This window comes from Narcine bancroftii, chromosome 4, assembly GCF_036971445.1.
Source record: "Narcine bancroftii isolate sNarBan1 chromosome 4, sNarBan1.hap1, whole genome shotgun sequence".
In the NCBI taxonomy this organism is placed as follows: Eukaryota; Metazoa; Chordata; class Chondrichthyes; order Torpediniformes; family Narcinidae; genus Narcine; species Narcine bancroftii.
The window spans coordinates 287,297,516-287,318,759 of NC_091472.1; the positions used below are offsets into that span (position 1 = coordinate 287,297,516).

The 21,244-nt window shown below is 38.9% G+C and overlaps 1 protein-coding gene across 1 annotated transcript in view; it reads left to right on the forward strand.

Annotated features, from left to right (window-relative positions):
- Positions 1 to 21,244, forward strand: part of lrp2a (low density lipoprotein receptor-related protein 2a) — a 246,552-nt gene that overhangs the window by 193,644 nt on the left and 31,664 nt on the right. The window contains exons 60-68 of the mRNA XM_069936227.1: positions 124 to 240; positions 1,675 to 1,812; positions 3,694 to 3,816; positions 3,920 to 4,048; positions 7,268 to 7,399; positions 8,754 to 8,885; positions 14,249 to 14,392; positions 17,320 to 17,485; positions 19,016 to 19,144. Of these exons, the coding sequence (XP_069792328.1) occupies positions 124 to 240; positions 1,675 to 1,812; positions 3,694 to 3,816; positions 3,920 to 4,048; positions 7,268 to 7,399; positions 8,754 to 8,885; positions 14,249 to 14,392; positions 17,320 to 17,485; positions 19,016 to 19,144 (1,210 nt within the window). The remainder of the gene's footprint in view (positions 1 to 123; positions 241 to 1,674; positions 1,813 to 3,693; positions 3,817 to 3,919; positions 4,049 to 7,267; positions 7,400 to 8,753; positions 8,886 to 14,248; positions 14,393 to 17,319; positions 17,486 to 19,015; positions 19,145 to 21,244) is intronic.

The following is a 21,244-nucleotide window of genomic DNA, read 5'->3' on the forward strand; positions in this document are numbered from 1 at the left end:
GAAAAATATGAACGAATGTATTTTGTTACCTTTCACAAACTTGTGTTAAAAAGCACTTTACATTCAATTAGCTAATCTTGAAATGAAGTAACCATTGATATGTGCTCAATTTCTTATTAACAGAGCTACTAACATGCCTTCCTGGATATTTTGAGTGTTCTAGCGGTCACTGCATTCCAGAAAGTTTCATGTGTGATGGAAGTGCTGAGTGCGCAGATTTCTCAGATGAAATCAGCTGCCGTAAGTTTTTTCTAAAACATATCGATATGAAATGCTGATATAAAAAGCAATCTGATGAATAATAGGGAGTAAAATAAGAAACATCAGAATAATGAACCATAAAAATTAACAACTAAAAGAGCTCACTTCCATCAAGACTAACCAAACCTACACATGTACAGTGTCCTCCATAATGTTTGGGACAAAGACACTTTATTCCTTTATTTGTCCGTGTTCCACAGTCTTAAATTTGTATTCAAACAATTCACACGTAATTAAGTGCACATTCCATATTTTATTTAATATTATTTGTATACATTTTCGTTTGAACACTTAGAAATTGCAGCATTTTTATACATAGTCCCCTCATTTCAGGACACCATAATGTTTGGGACATTTGGCTTCACCGATGTTTGTGAGAACTCGGTTATGTTTAATTGCTTCATTGGTGCAGCTATAAAAGAACAAGGCCTGTTTCTGAGATTTTGATCACCTTTGGAGTCTGTATTTGCAATTTTTCTACATGAGAACCATTGGGAACCCTAACCCTAAACTTGGATAAAATCTGGAATGTGCACTTTAATTACATGCAAATTGTTTGATTACAAATTTGAGTACAGGGGCAAATAAAGGAAAACAAAAGGTTTATTTGTTCCCTAACATTATGGAGGGCACTCGAGATGGGTATTTATGAAGTGGGCAATAGCACAGAATTACTGGCGAGCACGAGTTCCATCAACCTCAAGGGAATTAAAGGTGTGTGGTTTATGGAAATCCCTGATGGCACTTTTCTTTCTCCCAGAGACATTGATATAGTTTCACAATAAATTGCTTTAAAGACCTCTGCTTATGTAGTGGTTGATATATTCAAGTAAAATCTTATATTAATGGTGGTATTAGCATATTTAATCAGTTTTTATGATCACTGTCGATTGCACCAACAGAAGTAGTGTGGGAAATTCACTGAGCTGCACCATATATCATCACTCTAAAGAACACACAAAGATCTTTTCTCCTTTGTTTCTTCTACAAAGACACACAAAGCAGCATCAATAATTTAGTGCCATTTTCAAGACAAGAAAGAGAAGCAAAGGAGACATCAAGAGTATGTGTTTCCTGCTGCTTCCCCTGCAGCCCAGCAGCTAATTACGTATCAAATTGCTGTTACATAAACTTCCTCACCTGCAAAGTTAAATTGACTGGTACTTTTCGTCAAGGGCGTAACATTTGCAGTTTTGTCGTCCTTGGATACTATCCCCATGAATCATGGTTCAAAAAATTGCTTTAAAACTATAAATAAGGTGGTCTTTTTTGCAAAATACAAGCAATAATTAAAATATAAAATGTAATAGTAATGAATCATATGGAGATGTTGATGTATGGATATGTATTTCATATTTACAATTACGGAAATTAATTTTGCCAGCTAGTCATTTCTGCCCTCTACCTGTGTAGCAACTCGTTACCCCAATGGAACATTTTGTCCTCCTTTCATGTTTGAATGCAAGAATCATGTCTGCATCCAGCCATACTGGAAGTGCGATGGAGATGACGACTGTGGAGATGGATCTGATGAAGAGTTCCACCATTGCTGTAAGCCATTTCTGCAAACATAGAGATTGCCATCTTTAATTGCATGCAATAATATACCTCAAGCACACTGTATGTCCTTTACTTGGACTTGCGATTACTATAGTTCTAGATCGTAAACAAATTGATTTTGGGGTAATTCTACCCTTAAAAGTTGTGATCTCCTTCAAGAAGGTTGAGAAGGAAATCTTCTCCGGGTGAATCATTAAGATAAGATTTTCATATTTCAGTCCAGTATTAGAGGCCATGGACCTTATCTTAGTTTACACAAATATGATAGCCTTACTTGAGGCCATTAGTGAATACTTGCTAGAATATTTAATTATTTCAATTCTGATGCAATTTCTAAGAGTGTGAGTTTGGTAAATTCCTGCTTTTCTCTGCATTAAACTGCCACACTTCTAACAAGAGCTTAATATTTAGCACAATTAGCGTTAGGGCAGCACGGTTAGCGGAGTGGTGAGTACAATGCTATCACAGCACCAGCTTCCTGGGTTCGAATCTGGCACTGTGTATGATGAGATTTTTTGATTCTCCCCATGTCCATGTGTGTTTCCTCACACATTCCAATGATGTACAGGATTAGAAGGTTAATTGGTCACATGGATGTGCAGTACAATTTCAATTATCTGAAATCGGATTACCCAAAATCCTCAGTTATCTGAAACTATTGTGCCTCCATCATCACCCCAGCAACGAGTTCCAGGAACCCACCATAAACTGTATAAAAACAAAACCTACCTCTGATTACTCCCGACACTTTCTACCACTCACCTCGAATGCATCTCCTTGGGTATTGGCCAATGGCACCCTGGGAAAGAGTTGTTGGCCAACTACTCTATCTATGCCTTACTTAAGTTGCCTTTCTTCCTCCATCACTCCAAAGAGAAGGAAAAGATAAATTCCAGTTTATAAAAAATAAAATCCAGGTGGAAAATATAGGGAGTAATCAGAGGTAGCTTTTGTTTTTATACAGTTTATGGTGGGTTCCTGGAACTCGTTGCTGGGGTGATGATGGAGACACAACAGTGGCATTTAAAACACTTTTATATTGGCACAAGAATGAAAGAAAACTGGAGGGTTATAAGCTGTGAGGGAGGGAAGAGATAGATTGATTGTGGTGTAGATTATATTGGTTGACACTGCATTTCCTCCACAGTTCTTGATCTTGGAATAATGAGCAACTGATGGAGGTTTCAGGGTCTAGTTCTCCATATCATTTGGCCAAATTTGACAGCAAATGGCAAACTCTTTGTACACCATGCTCTTTCAGATCTTTTATTGAATTTTAGGGACCATGCCACGTGAACAAGTAGGTTAAGGAAGGTTAATGGTTTAGTATTGAGTTGAATAAGATTTATTCTGCAATGATGGAACAGAAAAGCTTGTTTTCAATATCCTTTGAAAGTCAGGAAAAAACTCAGATGGTTACCACCTAAAACAAATGAGGGCTCAAATTTTATTTTGTATCTTGATCAAAGAAGCACAACATTGAGGCCCAAAAGGCCCATACTGTCCTGTAATGTTCTATGACTCATTGTATTCATTCTAACATCTCGAGTAGTTTTGCTGAATCTCACGTTGCTTTTTTCTGTAACATTTTAAGTTTAGGATCATGAAAACGTAGCAAAGGAAGAGGCCATTCTGGCCATCGTAGCTGACAATTCTTTGAAATAGTGTAAAGTATACTCAAGTATATTAGTAATATAAATATATAATGGATATATTCAAGCCCATCTTGTTGCAACACTTAGGCATTTACTGCATAGTAAATTTACTTCATTACTTGCAGTAGGAGGATTCAAGGTTCTAAAATTTGAGGAAAGAAAAAGCTTGGGTGTTTCCAATAAATGTTAAAACTTTCAGATCATTGTTCATTTGCAGTGGACATCCCTTGCGACTCTCCTTTTCGTTTCCGCTGTGACAATAATCTCTGTTTGTACATACACGAGCTGTGCAATCAGATAGATGACTGTGGAGACGGAAGTGATGAAAGAGAGGAAAACTGTAAGTCGGTTTGAACTGTTTTGTTTTTCATTGACCTTTGCAAGTACCAGTTTATGCAAGCAAATTTAAATCAGTTAACAAAATAATTTTGCTTTGTAATTAGGTAAAGCACCCACCTCTCCACCTTGCACAACTGAGGAATACAAATGTGGGAATGGAAACTGCATTCATATTCTCCATGTATGTGATAATTATGCTCACTGTGAAGACCAGACTGATGAGATTGGATGCAGTAAGTATGTGGAGATGTAACTTGCAGAGATGTACTTTTTAAGTGTGTAATGCACGTCGAAAGAACCAACGACTTGTTGATCCAAACCAAGGCTTTTATTAACTAAAAGACTGGAGCGTATCACAAGTAGGTCGACCAGTCCAGAATGACCTGGTCTGGCTAGGAGCAATCCTTTATGACCTGCCAGTAGGTGTGGCTACACTCTCAGCCAATCACAGTCATGGCTACACTCTCAGCCAATCACAGTCATCCTACACTACAATCTGTACATATGTACATATACACATTGGTGATAGAATCTGTACAATCACAAAGTTTACTACACAAAAATGAATATATATATATATTTATATACACAGCAAATGTCTATGTAATGTTATTATGTGACATTGATTGGATTTAACTATATTTTCTATGATGAAGTTTCCTATTGGTAATAAAATTAGCTCTGTGGTTGACTGAGGAAGAAAGCTGTAGCTTCCAGGTCTGCAAGGAAATGGGAAATAGAATTCAACTAAGTTCATTTCAGGAAAATAGACAAGGTAAATTGGAGAATATAGGTGAGTACGAATTAGAAAGGAGCAAAAAACCTTGGAGTACATGCTTATAGATCACTGAAAGTAGTATAGTAGGGAGAAAAGGCTGATTAAGATGTTTGCGATTCTTGTCTTGATTGACGTGAAAATCGTTTTAAATACAGCTCGAGACTGATTACAGGACAGATAAGGTAGCACTAGAGAGGCTGTAGAGCACATTTACAAGGATGGTTTCACAGCTGGCACTTTTTATTTTTAATGATTAGGCGAGATTAGCTGCCCTGAGGTTCCTTCCAGAACAAAGAAAGCCGAGCAGAAACTGTAAAGAAAATTGTGAAGCATCAAAACAGATAAACAGGAAAGAACTTTTGCCCATATCAGGGAAACCATAACTATGGAAGGAAGATTTTATTTGAAAGGTTAGTGGGAAGGGGGAGGCAGAGTTGAAGAAAACTGTGTTTCATCCATAGAATGCTGGGTTTGGAACTACCTGCCTGTAAGGTTGTGGAAGGTAGAAATGCTCATACATTTTAAAGAAATACTCTTGAAGAACTAGGCTGCCACTAGGGGTTGTAGATTAATGGGTATAATTGGGCAACATGGGCTCTTGGGCCAAAATAGCCTGTTATCATGCTGCATGTCTAAATTTAATTGGCAAGCAAACATTTGTTTAAGGATCTGACAACATTAACTTAAGTGAATGGTATGCCATCACTAGATTGTTACCTTTATTATCCTTGAGATTACCACTGACAAGAACGTGCATGCAGAGACTGAGGATCCTGCAGGAATGACTTGCCTTCTGATACCACTATTCTCTTCAGCATCGATAAGATATATTAGGAATTTTCTGAATATTTCCCACTTGCCTGGGTGAGTTCAGCTCCAGCAATAATTGTGTAAGACAAAGTAACCCATTTGATTGATATGCCTCTGACCACCTGAAGCATCTACTGCTTCTGTCATCAGTACATTGTAGCTGCAGCAAAGGTAAAGGTTCCATTATTATCACATAATACTACATTTAGAAGGTAACATACTTGAAATGTTTGAACTTTGTCTACCTTAGGGAAGACAGAGAGTCGCCCCTTTGTCCAGTGCCTATCACAGAAATGAGGCCCCAGTGAGGAACGAACAGTATGCACTGTTCACAAAATGTGCCACATTTACTTGACTATGCTTTTCCAATGGCACTTCTCAAAATGAAGACCTCTTGGACAAGGGTGTGGAAATGGTTTCCTCTACATGTCAGACGCTATACTGACTTGGAAATGCATGACCATTCTTTAAGTGTTAGGCTGTCTTTCTTGGAACTCCCTGCCCAAAATATAGACAGCAGTGCCATAATAAGAAAATTCATCACCTACCTCTCAAGTGCATTTAAAGATAGTCAATAAATGTAGCATTCCCAATGATACCCAGGTATCATAAGCTAACAACATGTAAGCATGAGAATGTGGGTACTCCTACTTTCCATAAAAGATTACAATTAAATAATTGGCTGGAGTGTGGAGCTGCATGAACAAGTTCTCAGAACTGAGATCCAGCCAGGTAGATCTCATAAAAGGTGTGATTAGGTATTCAAGTTTTGTAGCTTTTGTTGTGGGTGAGGGAGGAGGATTGGACATGGTATACAGATGAATACATATCAACCATAAAATTAAAATGTTCCTGGCATCTGTAGCTCCATTTAATTTTTAAATGATTACTGGGGTAGGGATAAGTTCTTGCTATAACTTTGACTGGTAACTATGAAGTAATTGCACTAGTTGTTCCGACACTGCTTTGAATCATGATTAGAACCTATTATTGCCTTTAGATAAACTGCTATTTTGTGCATTTCTTGATTAGCAGTACACTCAGCTATGAATGTTGTGAACATGCATCTCATTTCTTCTTTGAGTTCATGACAGATAAAGTTTGCTTGAGTGAGCTGGAGAAATTCAGCAGGTCACACACCATCCACAGAAACCAAACAAGCAATCGACATTTTGGAGCACTGAAAATCAGCGAACACTCGAATAAGAAGGTGGGGGAGGAGCACAGGCTACCAGGTGGGAGAGGGAAGAAGAGAGGTGATGGGGAAGAAAGCAGAGGGCTGAGAAAGATAGCTCTCTGATAGAAAATGGGTCTGGGGAGCTGGAGGAAGGGAGATGAGGAAGGAATGAGGCAGATGAAAGGGGTTAAAGAAATTTAGGAAGTCAATATTGGCACCATTTGTTTGGACACTGACTGGACAGAATATAATGTGATGCTCTTCCAATTTATCAGTGACCTCAACTTGGCAGTACATGAAAGACAGACAGACATGTTAGTGTGGTGTCGATTGGAAGAGATTAGCTACATTTGAGGGGGGATGGGTCTGTAGCAAACAGATTGACGAAACTCAACAAAGCAATTTCTCCCCAGTCTACATCCAGTCTCCCCAATGCAGATGAGGGTGCATTGGGAGCACTGGAAGCAGTAAATGACCCCGTACAGATTCACAGGCGAACTCTTGCTTCACTTGAAAGGATTGTTTGGGGCCCTGAATGATTAATAGGATTTGGAGTTAGAGCAATGGCAACAGAGTTTGCTTGTACTTTTCATTGAAGCTGAAGCCACTGACTAAAATATTGAAGTAAATTATAACAAGATTATTCTTTTAATGAATGTTACATAAAAAATCTTGCTGTTTTTTCAGACCATAATACAGAACGATCTTGTGCAGAAAAGCTCTGCGAGCACAATTGTACAGATCTGACAAGTGGAGGCTTCATCTGTTTTTGTAGACCTGGATACAAGGCAAATGAAGCTGATGGGAATGCTTGTGATGGTAAATCCTTGTGTATTTTAAAGAATTATGTGGAATAGATTGACTTGTATAAGGAAGATGTGTAGTTATTGGTTCAAAGACAACATGGTTGAGTTTTGAAAGTTGACAAAACTGTACCTAATTATTATTTCCCACATGTCTGCTCTCAACCCCATTCCTGGAGAAGGTAAGAATAGCATTTCCTCAGTCCTTAACTTTCACCCCATCGATCTTTCTATTCAGTGGGTCATCCAATATGATTTCTGTCAGCTGCAACAAGATTTCAACAGACTCAACTTCCTCCTTCCCTTTCAGCATTTTGTGATTTTTCTGGTTTACTTTTCCATTCCTACCAGCCACTTCTCAGAGCACTTTCCAAGTAATAGTTATCTTTTTATTTCTTCCTTTCTCATCATCCAACAACCTAGGCATCCTAGCCAAATGATGTACCAGACATCAATCATGCCAAGCTTCCTAAATAACTCAGTATGTTACTATGAGAGTTAATGATTGTTCAGAGCAAGTGTAAAAATCTGAGAAATGGGGTGGATTCAAAAAACTAAAGAAGGAGGATATACCAGAGTGGTAGTACAGAGTTTTCATAAGTGAGAGGATTGCATACATAGGCAAGGACTAAAGCTTTGAAAGGAATTAATACATAAATTGGGATGTTAAGTGTGAAACATTTGAGAAGCCCCCTCAATCCCTTTCCACTCACCATCTCTTCAAAACCTGTGTATTATGAAACATTTGACCTCCATTTTCTTAAATTGATTTGTACTCTGTCCTTTTTATACATCTGTAATATTTCAAATTTTAAGATTGTCACCTTTATTTTCAAATAATTCCATGACCTCCCTATCCATGCTATTTCCTCTTGTTCTACCATCCTCCTGAATTCCTGCCATTTCCTTAGCTTCCTCGATTCCTGTTTTCTTCACAGTTGGATAACTCTTCTGCTTTTTTATCACTAAAAACTGGAATTCCCCTTTGATCTTTCCTTTTAATTTAAGACACTCCATAACAAATCACCCATTCTAATCAGTATCACTCTTGATGGGATTGATCTTGAGGTGAATACTGAGGTTGTCTGCTGTTACAGGTTATACAAACACAATTTGTTCTTGTTAACATTCATTTAACATGTTAAATGTTTTGTAAAACTTAGATGTTGGTAAAGCGTCATAATGCCATTTAGGAAATCTAGATTATTAAGGCTGTCTTACTAAAGTATGTTGTCGCTGAAGGACAGTTGATTGAGAGTAGGATTTATTCATGCTGTAGATAGAAGAACAGGTATAAGTTGTAAACATCTTGGGGTTTGATCACAAAGGTGACTTCATTTTGAATGTCTTTTTTACTTCTTCATGTTCAGATATCAATGAGTGTGAAATTTTCGGCACATGTCCTCACAGATGTAAAAATAGCAAAGGAAGTTATGAATGTTTCTGTGCTCAGGGATTTCAACCTGTTATGGGGGAGCACGGTACTCAGTGTGTTGCATCAGGTAAATGCAATTTTTAAGTTCCTTTTTATATCGATTACAATTAAATGTTAATTAAATCTGCCTTACCTTTGCCACCCAATGAATAAAGTGTAGTTTCCATATTTGCTAGTGGAGTTTAAGTCTCCTACACTTATTTAGGGATGGTGTTTTAATCTATGGTCTTTTTAATGATCGCATCTCAAAGACCTGCCAGTCAACCTGGCTGACCTTGAAAATTAATTATTACACGTGTGGAATATAATTTCTTTTGGTTGTAATTGCAAATAAATGTAGTTTTGTTTTCTTCTCACTTTTTTCACTCTATTGAGGGCTTATTTCCTTCGAAAATCAGAATGATAATTTGAATGTTCCTGCATCTCCCCCACCCCCATGTTCCCAATTTGATGTTAAATTCATTCTCTATTTCACCATTCTCCTTATTCTGCTATTGGTTTATTTAACAATCTTTACCCTCAACGTTTCATCTGTTAAAACACTCAAATCCAAAGTTTCCAAGTTGGTTTGGTGTTTTCAGCTCTCACATTCAGTGTTGAGGAATTATATAACCAATGGTATTACTCTTGGATGTATGGTGGAGCTAAAGGCTCCATTATTCCTGCCTTAAGATGTTTATCAGCGATCACCTTGTGCATTTTCCCAGAGTGAAACAGCATGGAAACAGTCCCTTCAGCCCTAGTCATCCATGCTCACAAATTGCCCATCCTTTTTGGCTTCTAGATGTTCAGCTCCATTATCTCAGAGATATCTGATTACATAATGTATGTCTAATGAAATGACTCATTGATTCCTCACATAGGTTTAAGTTTTCACATTATCCATCATATCTATCCAGAATTGTGTATGAAATATTATGGACCACAAAATTGGACTCCACTTTGATTATGTATAATTGTCTCATTTTGATGGCATAAGATTCCTGAGGATATAAATAAAGGTTCCATTATTGTCACATAATACTACATGAAATCCTTTTAGGTTTGTCTAACATAAGGCAGACAGAGAGTCACCACTTTGTCCACCACCCTTCACAGAAACCTACAGCACCTGGTGTTCCTAGGTGGTCTCCCTTCCAAGTACTGACCAGTCGTGTCCCTGCTTAAATGGAGCAGAAGCAGACTATTCAATTCAACCAGTCCATTCTCCACTTGTGCCCTGTAATGTGCGTCGAAAGAACCAAAGACTTGTTGATCCAAACCAAGGCTTTTATTAACTAAAAGACTGGAGCATTTCACAAGTACGTCGGCCAGTCCAGAATGACCTGGTCTGGCTAGGAGTAATCCTTTAAGACCTGCCAGTAGGTGTGGCTACACTCTCAGCCAATCACAGTCATCCTACACTACCATCGGTACATATGTACATATACACATTGGTGATAGAATCTGTACTGTCACATGCCCCACAGGAATTCTTTACATCTTACCTCAGCTAAATATATTAATATTATTTTTGACCGTCATATGATTGTCCAGTCTCCCCTTGAACTGAATCTATGCTAGGAGAGTAAATTCCATGTTCTCACCACCTTTTTGTTCAAGAAAGTACTTCTGAATTCTCTGTTGTATTTCTTATTAACTGTCTAATTTGATGGCTTCCGATTGAGGTCAATGGAAAACATTCTCTCAGAAACAATTCCATCAGTTTTAAAGGCCTCTACTAAGTTATCCCTCAGGTGAAAATGTATTGTAATTAGATACATCTTTAACTCTGCCAAGGCGGCATGGTGAAATTCAAAGTTGCATTCCATTAGAAAAGATGACTTGTAATTTAGGAAATAAATACTCTGTTTTTATAAATTTGGCGCCCGTACACTCAAATAATGCAATTAAATTGTAGCGGTATTCTTCTTATCCCTCTAGCCCCTGCAAAATTCTCTTCTGTATGTTTATGTTAGGATAGATGGGTTGTACTGGACAATATCCCTCTCTGCAATCCAAAGATTACTTTCTTTTTTCTCTTTTTTTATATTCCTGTAAAGTTTTTATTTTTAATTTATGTATTTTTTTTGAGGGGGAGATTGGGTGGGAGGGAGGGAGGGGTTTTCGGAGGTGGGGTGAAAAACATCATGTATGTAATCAATTTGTTCCTTTTTTGATATCTGTAGTTACTGGATGTATCTAATATTAAATAAAATATACAAAAAATTCACTGCTTACAGATTGGCACAAACTTTCTGGCTGACAGTGGACTCGAGGCAGGACAATTCATATATAGTTGTGCCAAAATAATTTCAACTGCAGGTTTGAGGGATAAACAAGAAAGTGTGCAGATGTTGGGGTCGAGTGCATTGAACATATGTGCTAGAGAAATTCAGCATCTCATGCAGCATCCATAGGATGCAACTAATGTTTCAGACCTGGGTATCGGGCAAATAATATAATAAATAATGACAAAGAGAGGTGTGGAGGGGCAAGTAGTGAGAAGGAAATGGAAAGGCTGCAGAGAGACTTGGATACATTAGGAGAATGAGCAAAGAGGTGACAAATGAAATGCAATGTTGGAAACTATGGTCATGCGCTTTGGTAGAAGGAATAAAAGGGCAGTGTTACACAAAAGTCTGTAGATGCTGTGATTGACATCAAAACATACTGGAGGAACTCAGCCAATCTCACAGCATCTATGGGAGGTAAAGATATGTTACTGATATTTCGGGCCTGAGCCCTCCTTCAAGGTATGAGAAAAAAAAGGCTGTGGAAGAAAAGGGGGAAGAATGGGGGAGGGGGGGGGCAAGAGTACAGCCCAACAGACAAAAGGTGTGAATTGGATATGATAAGAAGACAGGAGAGAGGAAAGATGAGAATTGATTTTGGCTTTGTGAAAGGAGACAGAGTGAAAAGAGAGAAGATAGAGAGCAGGAGGAAAGGAGACATGAGGAAAAATGGGGGATGGGGTTCTAACAGAAACTAGAAAAGTCAATGTTAATGCCATCTGGTTGGAGGGTACCCAGTCAGAATATGAGGTTTTGTACCTCCAAATTGCAGGTGGTCTCAGTCTAGCAGTGCATGAGATCATGGACAGCAAGGGATTGGAGTGAGGAATTGAAATAGGTGGCCATAGGGAGATCCACACTATTGTGGCAGACAGAACCAAGTTGCTCAACAAAGTGATCTCACAGTATGTGGCCAGTCTCTCCGATGTAGAGTAGACCACAACAGGAGCACCGGATGCAGTAGATGACCCCTGCAGATTCACAAGCAAAGTGTTGCTTTGCTTGGAAGGACTGTTTGGTGCCCCAAATGGTGGTGAGGGAGATGTAGGATGAGTCAAATGAGAAGTAACTGAGGGTAAGGGAAAGCTCTGCTAGACAAGGAAGAATGTTGGTGGGGGGGGGACTGGTTTGGTCTGTTGTCAAAAAAGTTACAAAGGGCTATGAGGCCTTTGGAATGAAGGTGTGTAGATATTAGATGTCTGTGGTAAAGATGAGGTAGTTGAGTTCAGGGAATTGGAAGTTGTTGAATTTGTGGAGGATGTGTGCAGTATCCCAGATGAAGGTGGGGAAGGACTGGACTAAGGGTGAGAAAATGGAGTGGAGGTAAGCAACTACCAATTCAGTGGGGCAGGAGCACATGGAAATGATGGATCTGCCGGGGCAATTGGATTTGTTGATCCTGGGTAGGAGGTAGAGATGGACAGTGTGGCTTTGGAAAACAATGAGATTGGAGGCCGTTAAAGGTGAGGAAGATGACCAGAAGTGACAAGTTCAGAGTGCGCGATACTGTGGTTTGATAGGTTTTGGTGGGGTCCTGTTGAAGGGGTAAATAAGAGAGTGGTCATCTGGCTTTGGCCAGATAGAGGTCAGTATGCCAGGCCACAATAACACCACCTTTGCATGCAGATTTGATGGTGAGGTTGGGATTAATGCGGAGAGAGTGGAGAGCTAAGCGTTCCGAGGGAGTGAGATTGGAATGAGTGAGGTGAGTAATGAAGTCGATATGGCTGATGTCTTGGCAGAGGTTGGAAATATCAAGGTCCAGAGCAAGCAAAAAGCAGGAATGAGGTGTTCAGGAGGACGAAGAAGGTTTAGAGCAGGTGAAGGGATCTGTAGTGGGGTATGATGAATCCTGGTTGTAAAAGTGGGCTTGGAGATGGAGCTGATGGAAGAAGAGCTCAGCGCCATGGTGTGTACAGAACTTGATGAGGAGTAGGTGAAGGGGGATGAAGGAGAGGGCAAAGCTTTCTGACTCTGAAAGGGGAAGGGTGAGGGACAGAGGGATTGGTGAAGACCAGGCAGGGGTAGGGCCAATGGGGTGGAAGGTGTTGGATGAGGAGAAAATTCAGAAGTACAAACTGACTTGAGAGTCTTTATGCAGAAGACACTAAATGTTGACCTCTATGTTGAAGGTGACTGCAATGTTGGCATTCATATCTAAAGGAGTAGAATATAAAAGCAGGGTGATGTTGATGCTTTATAAGGTACTGATGAGGCTTCATGGAGTATGGGATACATTATTGAGCTCCTTATTGAAGAAAGGATGTGCTACCATTGGAGAAGGTTCAGAAAAGATTCACAAGAATGATTCCTGGAATGAAGGGATCAGCATATGAGGAACGCTTGACTGCTCTTGGACTGTACTCCTTGGCGTTCAGAAGAATGAGGGGGGAACCTTGTAGAAATATTCTGAAAGTTAAAAGGCCTGGACCAAGTAGATGTGGCAGTTGTTTACCATGGTAAGGGTGTCTAGGACAAGAAGCCATAATTTCAGGATTGAAGGGCACCCTTTTAAAACAGAAAGGCAGAGGAATTTCATTTGCCAGAGAGCAGAGAATCTCTAGAATTTGCTACCACAGGTGGCTGTGGAGGTGAAGACATTGGGTGTATTTAAGGCAGAAATTGATAGGTATCTAAATAGAGTATCAAAGGTTATGAGTAAGATCAGGGGTGTGGGGCTGAGTGGGAGAATGGATCAGTTTATAATGGAATGGCATAGCGGACTTAATCTGCCGATGGTCAACTTCTGCTTATATATCTTATGGCCATAATAGACCTGACGAAGGGCCCACGAAACATTGGTTGCCCTTTACTTCCTTGAATGCTGTGTGTGACCTGCTGAGTTTCTCCAGTAGATTTGTGTATTGTCCAGGTTTCAAAGGTCAGATTTTGTCCTGCTTTGTTTCACAATGATTTGTCTATATCTTGCTGACGTTTACATTTGTTCTGAATGAATTATTTTCCCAGAGTTGGATTTTCTAGCAGCCTTGGAGATTCCAGTGGCAATCCTTCATTTTGACTGAAAGAAGAGAAAGATGTATGGAAGTACTAGAGTAGTCAGCCAAGCCTTGTGGAGTTTGTACTCGTACACTGATGACATGCTCATGAGGATGATTTTATGACAAAATTGTTATTAATTTCACCTGTTAAATTTCAGGGAATCCTCCGATCTTGCTTTTGCCAGATAGCGTACGAATTCGACGATACAGTACCACACTTGAACAATACACCGACTACATTGATCATGAAGAGAACATCAGAGCTATTGACTATATTTGGGATTCAGAAGATCCAGATCTCAGTATGTAAACATTGTTAAAATTTGTTTCCAATATGTTAGAGAATACCTCACACCAGGTGATACTTTGCAATGATTAAAAACCTGTGAATATTAGTATTAAGTATCCTTGTAAAATTTCCATTATCTCTTCCTTGGGAAAATTAAGTGAATTTTAACTCCAGAGAGGAATGGATTTCAGCGTTTCGTGTTTAAATCTACTAAAACTATTGATCAGTTTTAGATAAAGGTTCCCTCAAGTGCTCTAGTTTTTCCCACAAATCCCAAAGACATACGGGTTAGTATGTTAATTGACCACTGTAAATTGCCCCTAGAGTGTAGGTCAATAATCTACATGAAGTTGATTGGAATGTGTTAGAAAAACATGAGATTAATGTAGGATTAGTATAAATAAGTGGTTGGTGGTCTGTTCAGGGATGAAGAGCCCATTTCCGAGCTTGTTTGACTCTGAGTCCATGCCATGCAAAGCTGTGAACTTCCTTGTATAACTTGAATGAGTCAGGTAGTTATCAGGAAACCCCCAGATGAGAGGTTGATTGATCATTTAATTAATTAAAGGATAAATTTGGATTGACATTAAGCCCTCTTGAACCTGCATTGGCACATAAGATCATGGTTAATCTGATTTGAGCCTCACTCGACATTCTTGCCTCCTCGAGTAACCTGCCACCACTTGGATTGTCCAAACTCATTGTCCTGAGAATATTTAAAGTCCCTGCCTCCATTATCCTTTGAGAAAGAGAGTTCCAAAAATTCACAAACCACATCCCTTCCTTAAATGGGCAACTGCTCATTTTTAAAGAATGACCTAGATTCTCCCACAAAATCAACCTCTCCATATCCCTCTGCACAAACCCCTCAGGGATCTTGTATGTTTAATAATGTTACATTTCATTCTTCTAGTGTAAAGCAACTTCAAGCCAAACTTGTCCTAATTTTTTCATTGGACAATCCTTCTATTCTTGTTATCTGTCCAATAAGCATTGTCTAAATTCATTGCAACACATTAACAGCCTTCCTTAAATATGGTTTAGTCTTTCAGGTATGATTGATTTTATAACTGTAGTATAACCTCTCAACTTTTTAACTAACTCCCAGCAATAAGCAATGGTATTTTTATTGAGTTTCCTAATAAATTACTATATCTGCTAACAGTCTTTTGTGAGTCATACCTTAAGACATCCAGATCATTCTGCTTCTCAAAGCTCTGCAATCTCTTACCATTGAGCTAAATATACTTATTTTTATCCTTCTTATCAAAATGAACAATTACACATCTTCCCATATTACACATTCATCACTTATCTATATCTCTTTTGTGACCATCTTTCTGTGCTCATCATATAGAACAGTACAGCACTGGAAATGATCCATTGGGGGCTGTTACTTGTTCCCCTGCCTGTTTTATCTCTTCAACAAATTGAGCAGCCATGCCTTTGATAACTTCATTCAAGTCCCTTATATACATTCAAAAAAAAGTTGACGCCTTGATACTGATCCAAAAAGTGCACCACTTGCCAACCAGATAAAAGACCCATTTTGTTTCCTATTGTCCAGACAGTCTTTTCATAACAGCATGTTACTTTTTCCAGCAGTAATATGGATGTTGCAATCTAACTATCTTTGTTAGATCCACTAACGTACACCCAACATTCCTCTTTGATCCTTAGCATGTTACTGATGTCTGCAGCCAATTCTAGTCATGCTTTCTTCATGTTGATTGCAGGTTCCTTCCTCTCATCGCTAGAAAAGATTATGCATCTTCAATGTATCAGTAAATCTACGGTAGTCTTGATTCTTCAAGTGTCTAGTTCCTTCACCAAGCTGTGAATGTAGATAACTCCAGCAGATATCAAATTTCCAACTTCTAAAATTTTTCCTAAAGATTATGTTTGATTGGGATTCCATTCTTCTTTGGCTTGGCTTCGCGGACGAAGATTTATGGAGGGGGTAAAAAAGTCCACGTCAGCTGCAGGCTCGTTTGTGGCTGACAAGTCCGATGCGGGACAGGCAGACACGATTGTAGCGGTTGCAAGGGAAAATTGGTTGGTTGGGGTTGGGTGTTGGGTTTTTCCTCCTTTGCCTTTTGTCAGTGAGGTGGGCTCTGCGGTCTTCTTCAAAGGAGGTTGCTGCCCGCCAAACTGTGAGGCGCCAAGATGCACGGTTTGAGGCGTTATCAGCCCACTGGCGGTGGTCAATGTGGCAGGCACCAAGAGATTTCTTTAGGCAGTCCTTGTACCTTTTCTTTGGTGCACCTCTGTCACGGTGGCCAGTGGAGAGCTCGCCATATAACACGATCTTGGGAAGGCGATGGTCCTCCATTCTGGAGACGTGACCCATCCAGCGCAGCTGGATCTTCAGCAGCGTGGACTCGATGCTGTCGACCTCTGCCATTAATAAATAAGAATATGTCAATGAAGGAAGTTAAATCTGCCCCATCAAATTTGTCTCAAAAAAAATGAAAAGTATACTGAAAACAATTTGTCAAATTACACTTCACAGCTTGTTGGTGACCCTGCTGAGTTTTAAGGCATTTTGAACCATTAATCCTAAATCATTCGGGTTTTTTTGTACTTTTGCTTATTTTCAGAACTAAGAGATATATATAAAATATATAGACTCTCTCCTATATTACACACACACACACACACACACACACACACACGTATATACTCGAGATATATATTTATTTTAAATATGAAATTAACATGGAGACTTCCCTCAGCTGTTTGTGAAATACATGTATACATGGCAAGGAATTTTATTATTTCAACTTCAACTACAGTGTGAAGAATGTTGTCATCTTGAAGGAACAACTTTTCCTGAAGAATAGAATGGAGTGCACAAGATATTGAACAAGTTCATGAAGGAAGGAAATCCAGCACACTTGGAGGATACAAGATGTTATATAAACCTCTTTCTCTCTGCAGGTGTTGTGTACTGGACAGTCCTGGGACATGGCTCAAATCCTGGTTCCATAAAACGGGCATTTCTCACTAGATTTGATGACAAGGGAAGCAATCCGACAGTAGCAGTGGACTTAAGTCTGAAATATATAGTGACACCTGATGGCATTGCCGTGGACTGGGTTGGAAAGTAAGAAACAAAAATCTAAAACCCTAAATAAGATGTTGTGGTTTGATTTTAATACTGAAAATTATTCCGGAAATGTAATGTATCAACATTACTGGATCTCTTTTGTTTCCAGTCTCAGCTGAAGTCCTTTGGCAAGACTGAGAAGCAGATACTTTATTTTACAACCCCTTCTCCTCCCTGCAACTCTCCAAAATCTGAACCATGATGGATAATATTTGTCCCAGTTTACAGATTGGGCATCTTATTCTTTATGGATTAGGATGTATTGATTGATTCAAAGTTCCCATAAGTTATTGCTCACAGTCACTGCTATTCAAACTTGTTTGTGATGAGAAAGAACCAAACTGGCAGATTTCATATTTCCATTATCTTTGCATGAAATTTATCCTCCACACAATAGTTTATCCTCTCCAGATAGGAAATGGGGATAATCCAAGAAATTGTAGGCCAATGGTGGCCAAGCTTTAACTTTTAATTTAGATATACAGCACAGTTTCAGGCCATTTTGGTCCACAAGTACATACCAGAGGTTTAGGTTAATTGGGCAGAACGGACCTGTGGGCTGAAATGGCCTGTTACCGTGCTGTATGTCTAAATTAAAAATTGAAAGGTTGGCCACCCATATTGTAGGCCAATGAGCCTTGCATCAGTGGTGGTGAAAGTATTGGAAAGGGATAGGATTTACACACATTTGGAAAAGCTTGATCTTATTTGGGGACAGTCTTTGTGCTGGGGAGATTATGTCTGAAAAATTCGAGTTAGTTTTTTGAGGAAGTAAAGAAGGTGGTTAATGAGGATAGGCCAATGGATGTTGTCTACTTGGACTCTGGTAAGGCATTTGGCAAAGTCTCTCATGGTAGGCTAATCCAGAAGGTACGGCTGTATGGAATTCATGGTGAACATATAGTTTGGAATTGGACTGGCTGGCCCATAGATGGCGGGGTTAAATAGACACGTAAATATGGAGAGAGCAGAGGGATTCTCATCATATGCAAGCAGCAGAGTTTTTGTCCAACTTGGGCGTCGTATTTGGTGCAGACATGTGGTCTGAAAAATTTGATTCTGTGCTATTCTCTTCAATATTCTCTGTTCTCTCATTCTTTACATTTGCTGTATGACTTGGAATATTTGAAATTTAATTTTTACTTTGTCAATATACAACTTCAGTTTAATACAACTGCCAGTGCTTTAAAACAAGCTTAAGAGAGATCAAAGTCGATTTGTTTTGCTGCACAGGAACAAAGTAAGGTAAGCAAACATTGGGACATATTGCTCCAATGTTTTTCTTCATTAATATTGGACATGACACCTAGTTCCACGTATATATCAGAGGAGAAAATAACACTGAAGATGGTGCAATCTTATTTATTTGATGTGTTAATGTTTGTGACTTTGTTATTCTAATTTTAATGAGGAGCAGTTGGAAGAATGTTAGAACAAGTTTTAAAAAAACAAGTTAGAATAAGTTCAACAGATTCAACCCTACTTGTCCTCCGTTGAGTACTGAGCTGATGATTTCTGTTTTTAAAGGCATGTTTATTGGACTGACTCTGGCACAAGCAGAATTGAGGTGGCAAAGCTGGATGGTAGATACAGGAAATGGCTGATTTCCTCTCAACTAGACCAGCCGGCTGCCATTTCTGTAAATCCTAAACTTGGGTAAGCAAATTTCCAAGTCAGTTTTGCAGACAGTTTACTTGTGTATTTTAGAAATAAATATTTTTTTCTGACATACACACATTGTAATTTTTATGAAAAAGTGTTTCTCCCTGAAAAATGTTGAAAATTGATAGAATTAAGGCATTCATTTAAATTTTACATACTGGCTTCATTCAAATATCTTAATTCTTGTTTGGATGACTGTTTTAGATTTGATGAGTGTTACTTTCATGAAATTGGTGGCTTAACCTGATTTGTGGACAAGCGCACAAATTAATTTGACACCTTGCTGAGTTCTTTGCATGAGATGGTTAGTATGTGTGTAAATAGAACTACGTTTACCATCATGCAGTTGGGCAGGAACCAGAGGTGACATATGATGGGGTTGGTCATTGGAAGTCAGTTGAAACAGCTCAAGGAAAAGAAAGTCGGATAAGTGTTAAACATTCATAAAGTTGTTCTTCTTGAAAGAACAGGCATGACATGGTGTCAGAAGTGTCTGAATGAGTAAGAGAAGGCAATAGTTTGTAAACATGGATGAGTTAAGTCCTCCCAGACGATACAGTTTACAGGCAATCTATCAGATAATTGGAAATGCTTCAAACAGTGATTCAACTTTTATTTAGAAGCTGGTGGAATGGGAGAGACTGATGCAAAACGGAAAGTGTCTATGTTTCTGCATGTGATGGGTAAAGGTGCCTTGGACATCTATAAAAGTTTTCAAATTGATGAGGCAGTTTTCACATTGGTCTTTCTCAAAGAGTATTTTGATCTAAGTAAAAACGTCACATTTGAGATATTCAGGTTTTTCTCCTGTGTCCAGAAACAAGGTATGAGCTTTGACCAATACTTAGCTGAGCTTCACACACTGAGTAAGTCCTATGAATTTGGAAATTCGAAAAACTCACTCATTAGAGACAGAATAATTTGTGGAATCCCAGATAATGGACTTTGAGAAAGATCATTGCGTGAAAAAAATTTGACTCTGGAAAGGCTGTGAATGTGTGTAGGGCAGCAGAGACTACATGAGCACAAACTAAGGAGCTGCACAAGATGGACACAACAGTGCGCGGAATGAAAACATAAACAGAGCACCAGGAGTTTCCCAAAGCAACAACAAATCTCAAACAGCAAATGCAGGAGTAGACATATTCCAAAGATGTGTCATGCCTACAGAAAGTCCTGCTATAAATGTGGGAAGAAGAATCATTTTGCAAAGTGTTGCAAAGCAGAGGATACTAAGAGAAAGAAGGAATTCTTCATGGATTTACTGCACACTGCTTCTTGCAAAACAGAATGAATTGTTCCAGTGACTGAATGAGACAGTAATTCCATTTAAGATCGACACCGGAGCCCAGGTACATCTGTTATCTATGGACAATTACAAGAGGCTCAGTGTAAGGAGCAAGATTTATCCTGTGAAATTAAAAGTGGCAGGCTACACTGAAAAGAGCATTCTAGTAAAAGGGGGCTGTATGGTGATCTTCAAACCCTAAAGACGACATCTTAGATCACAGCTAATGATTGTAGAAAAGCAAGTACAGCCAATATTAGGTGTGAGTGAAGAGCGTGATCTGGTGAAAGGAGTTTTTATAATGCCTTCACAGACTGAAGATAAGCACACATCACTCATGGAAGAAAGGATAACTACACTGGAGAATGTACAGAGAGAACCATCCTCATTACATTGACATGAATGACAAACTGGAAAATGAGTTGGCAAATAAGGATGCCTTCTTACAGCAGGTAGAAGACAAAAATAGACAGTTACAGGAACATCTGGAACTTGCTGAACAGAAACTGCTGCAAACAATGAAGGGAGTAGAAATGTGACCAGAAGTAGAAGCTGCAGCTCTGACAAAGGTTGAAGAGCAGCATAACAGCATAGAAGAACGTTTGAGATATTTAGAGACTCAGCTTGACTCGAATGAGTCACTTCAGTACATCTAAAAGAAAGAATTGCTGCATTAGAGGATAAGAATATATCGATACAAGAATATGAACTCTTTTTTTAAAAAAACAACTTGAAGAGTCTCTTCTTGATAAGGAATTGGAAAATGCAAACCACCTTCTTTCAACTACAAAGCTTAAAGGAGCCAC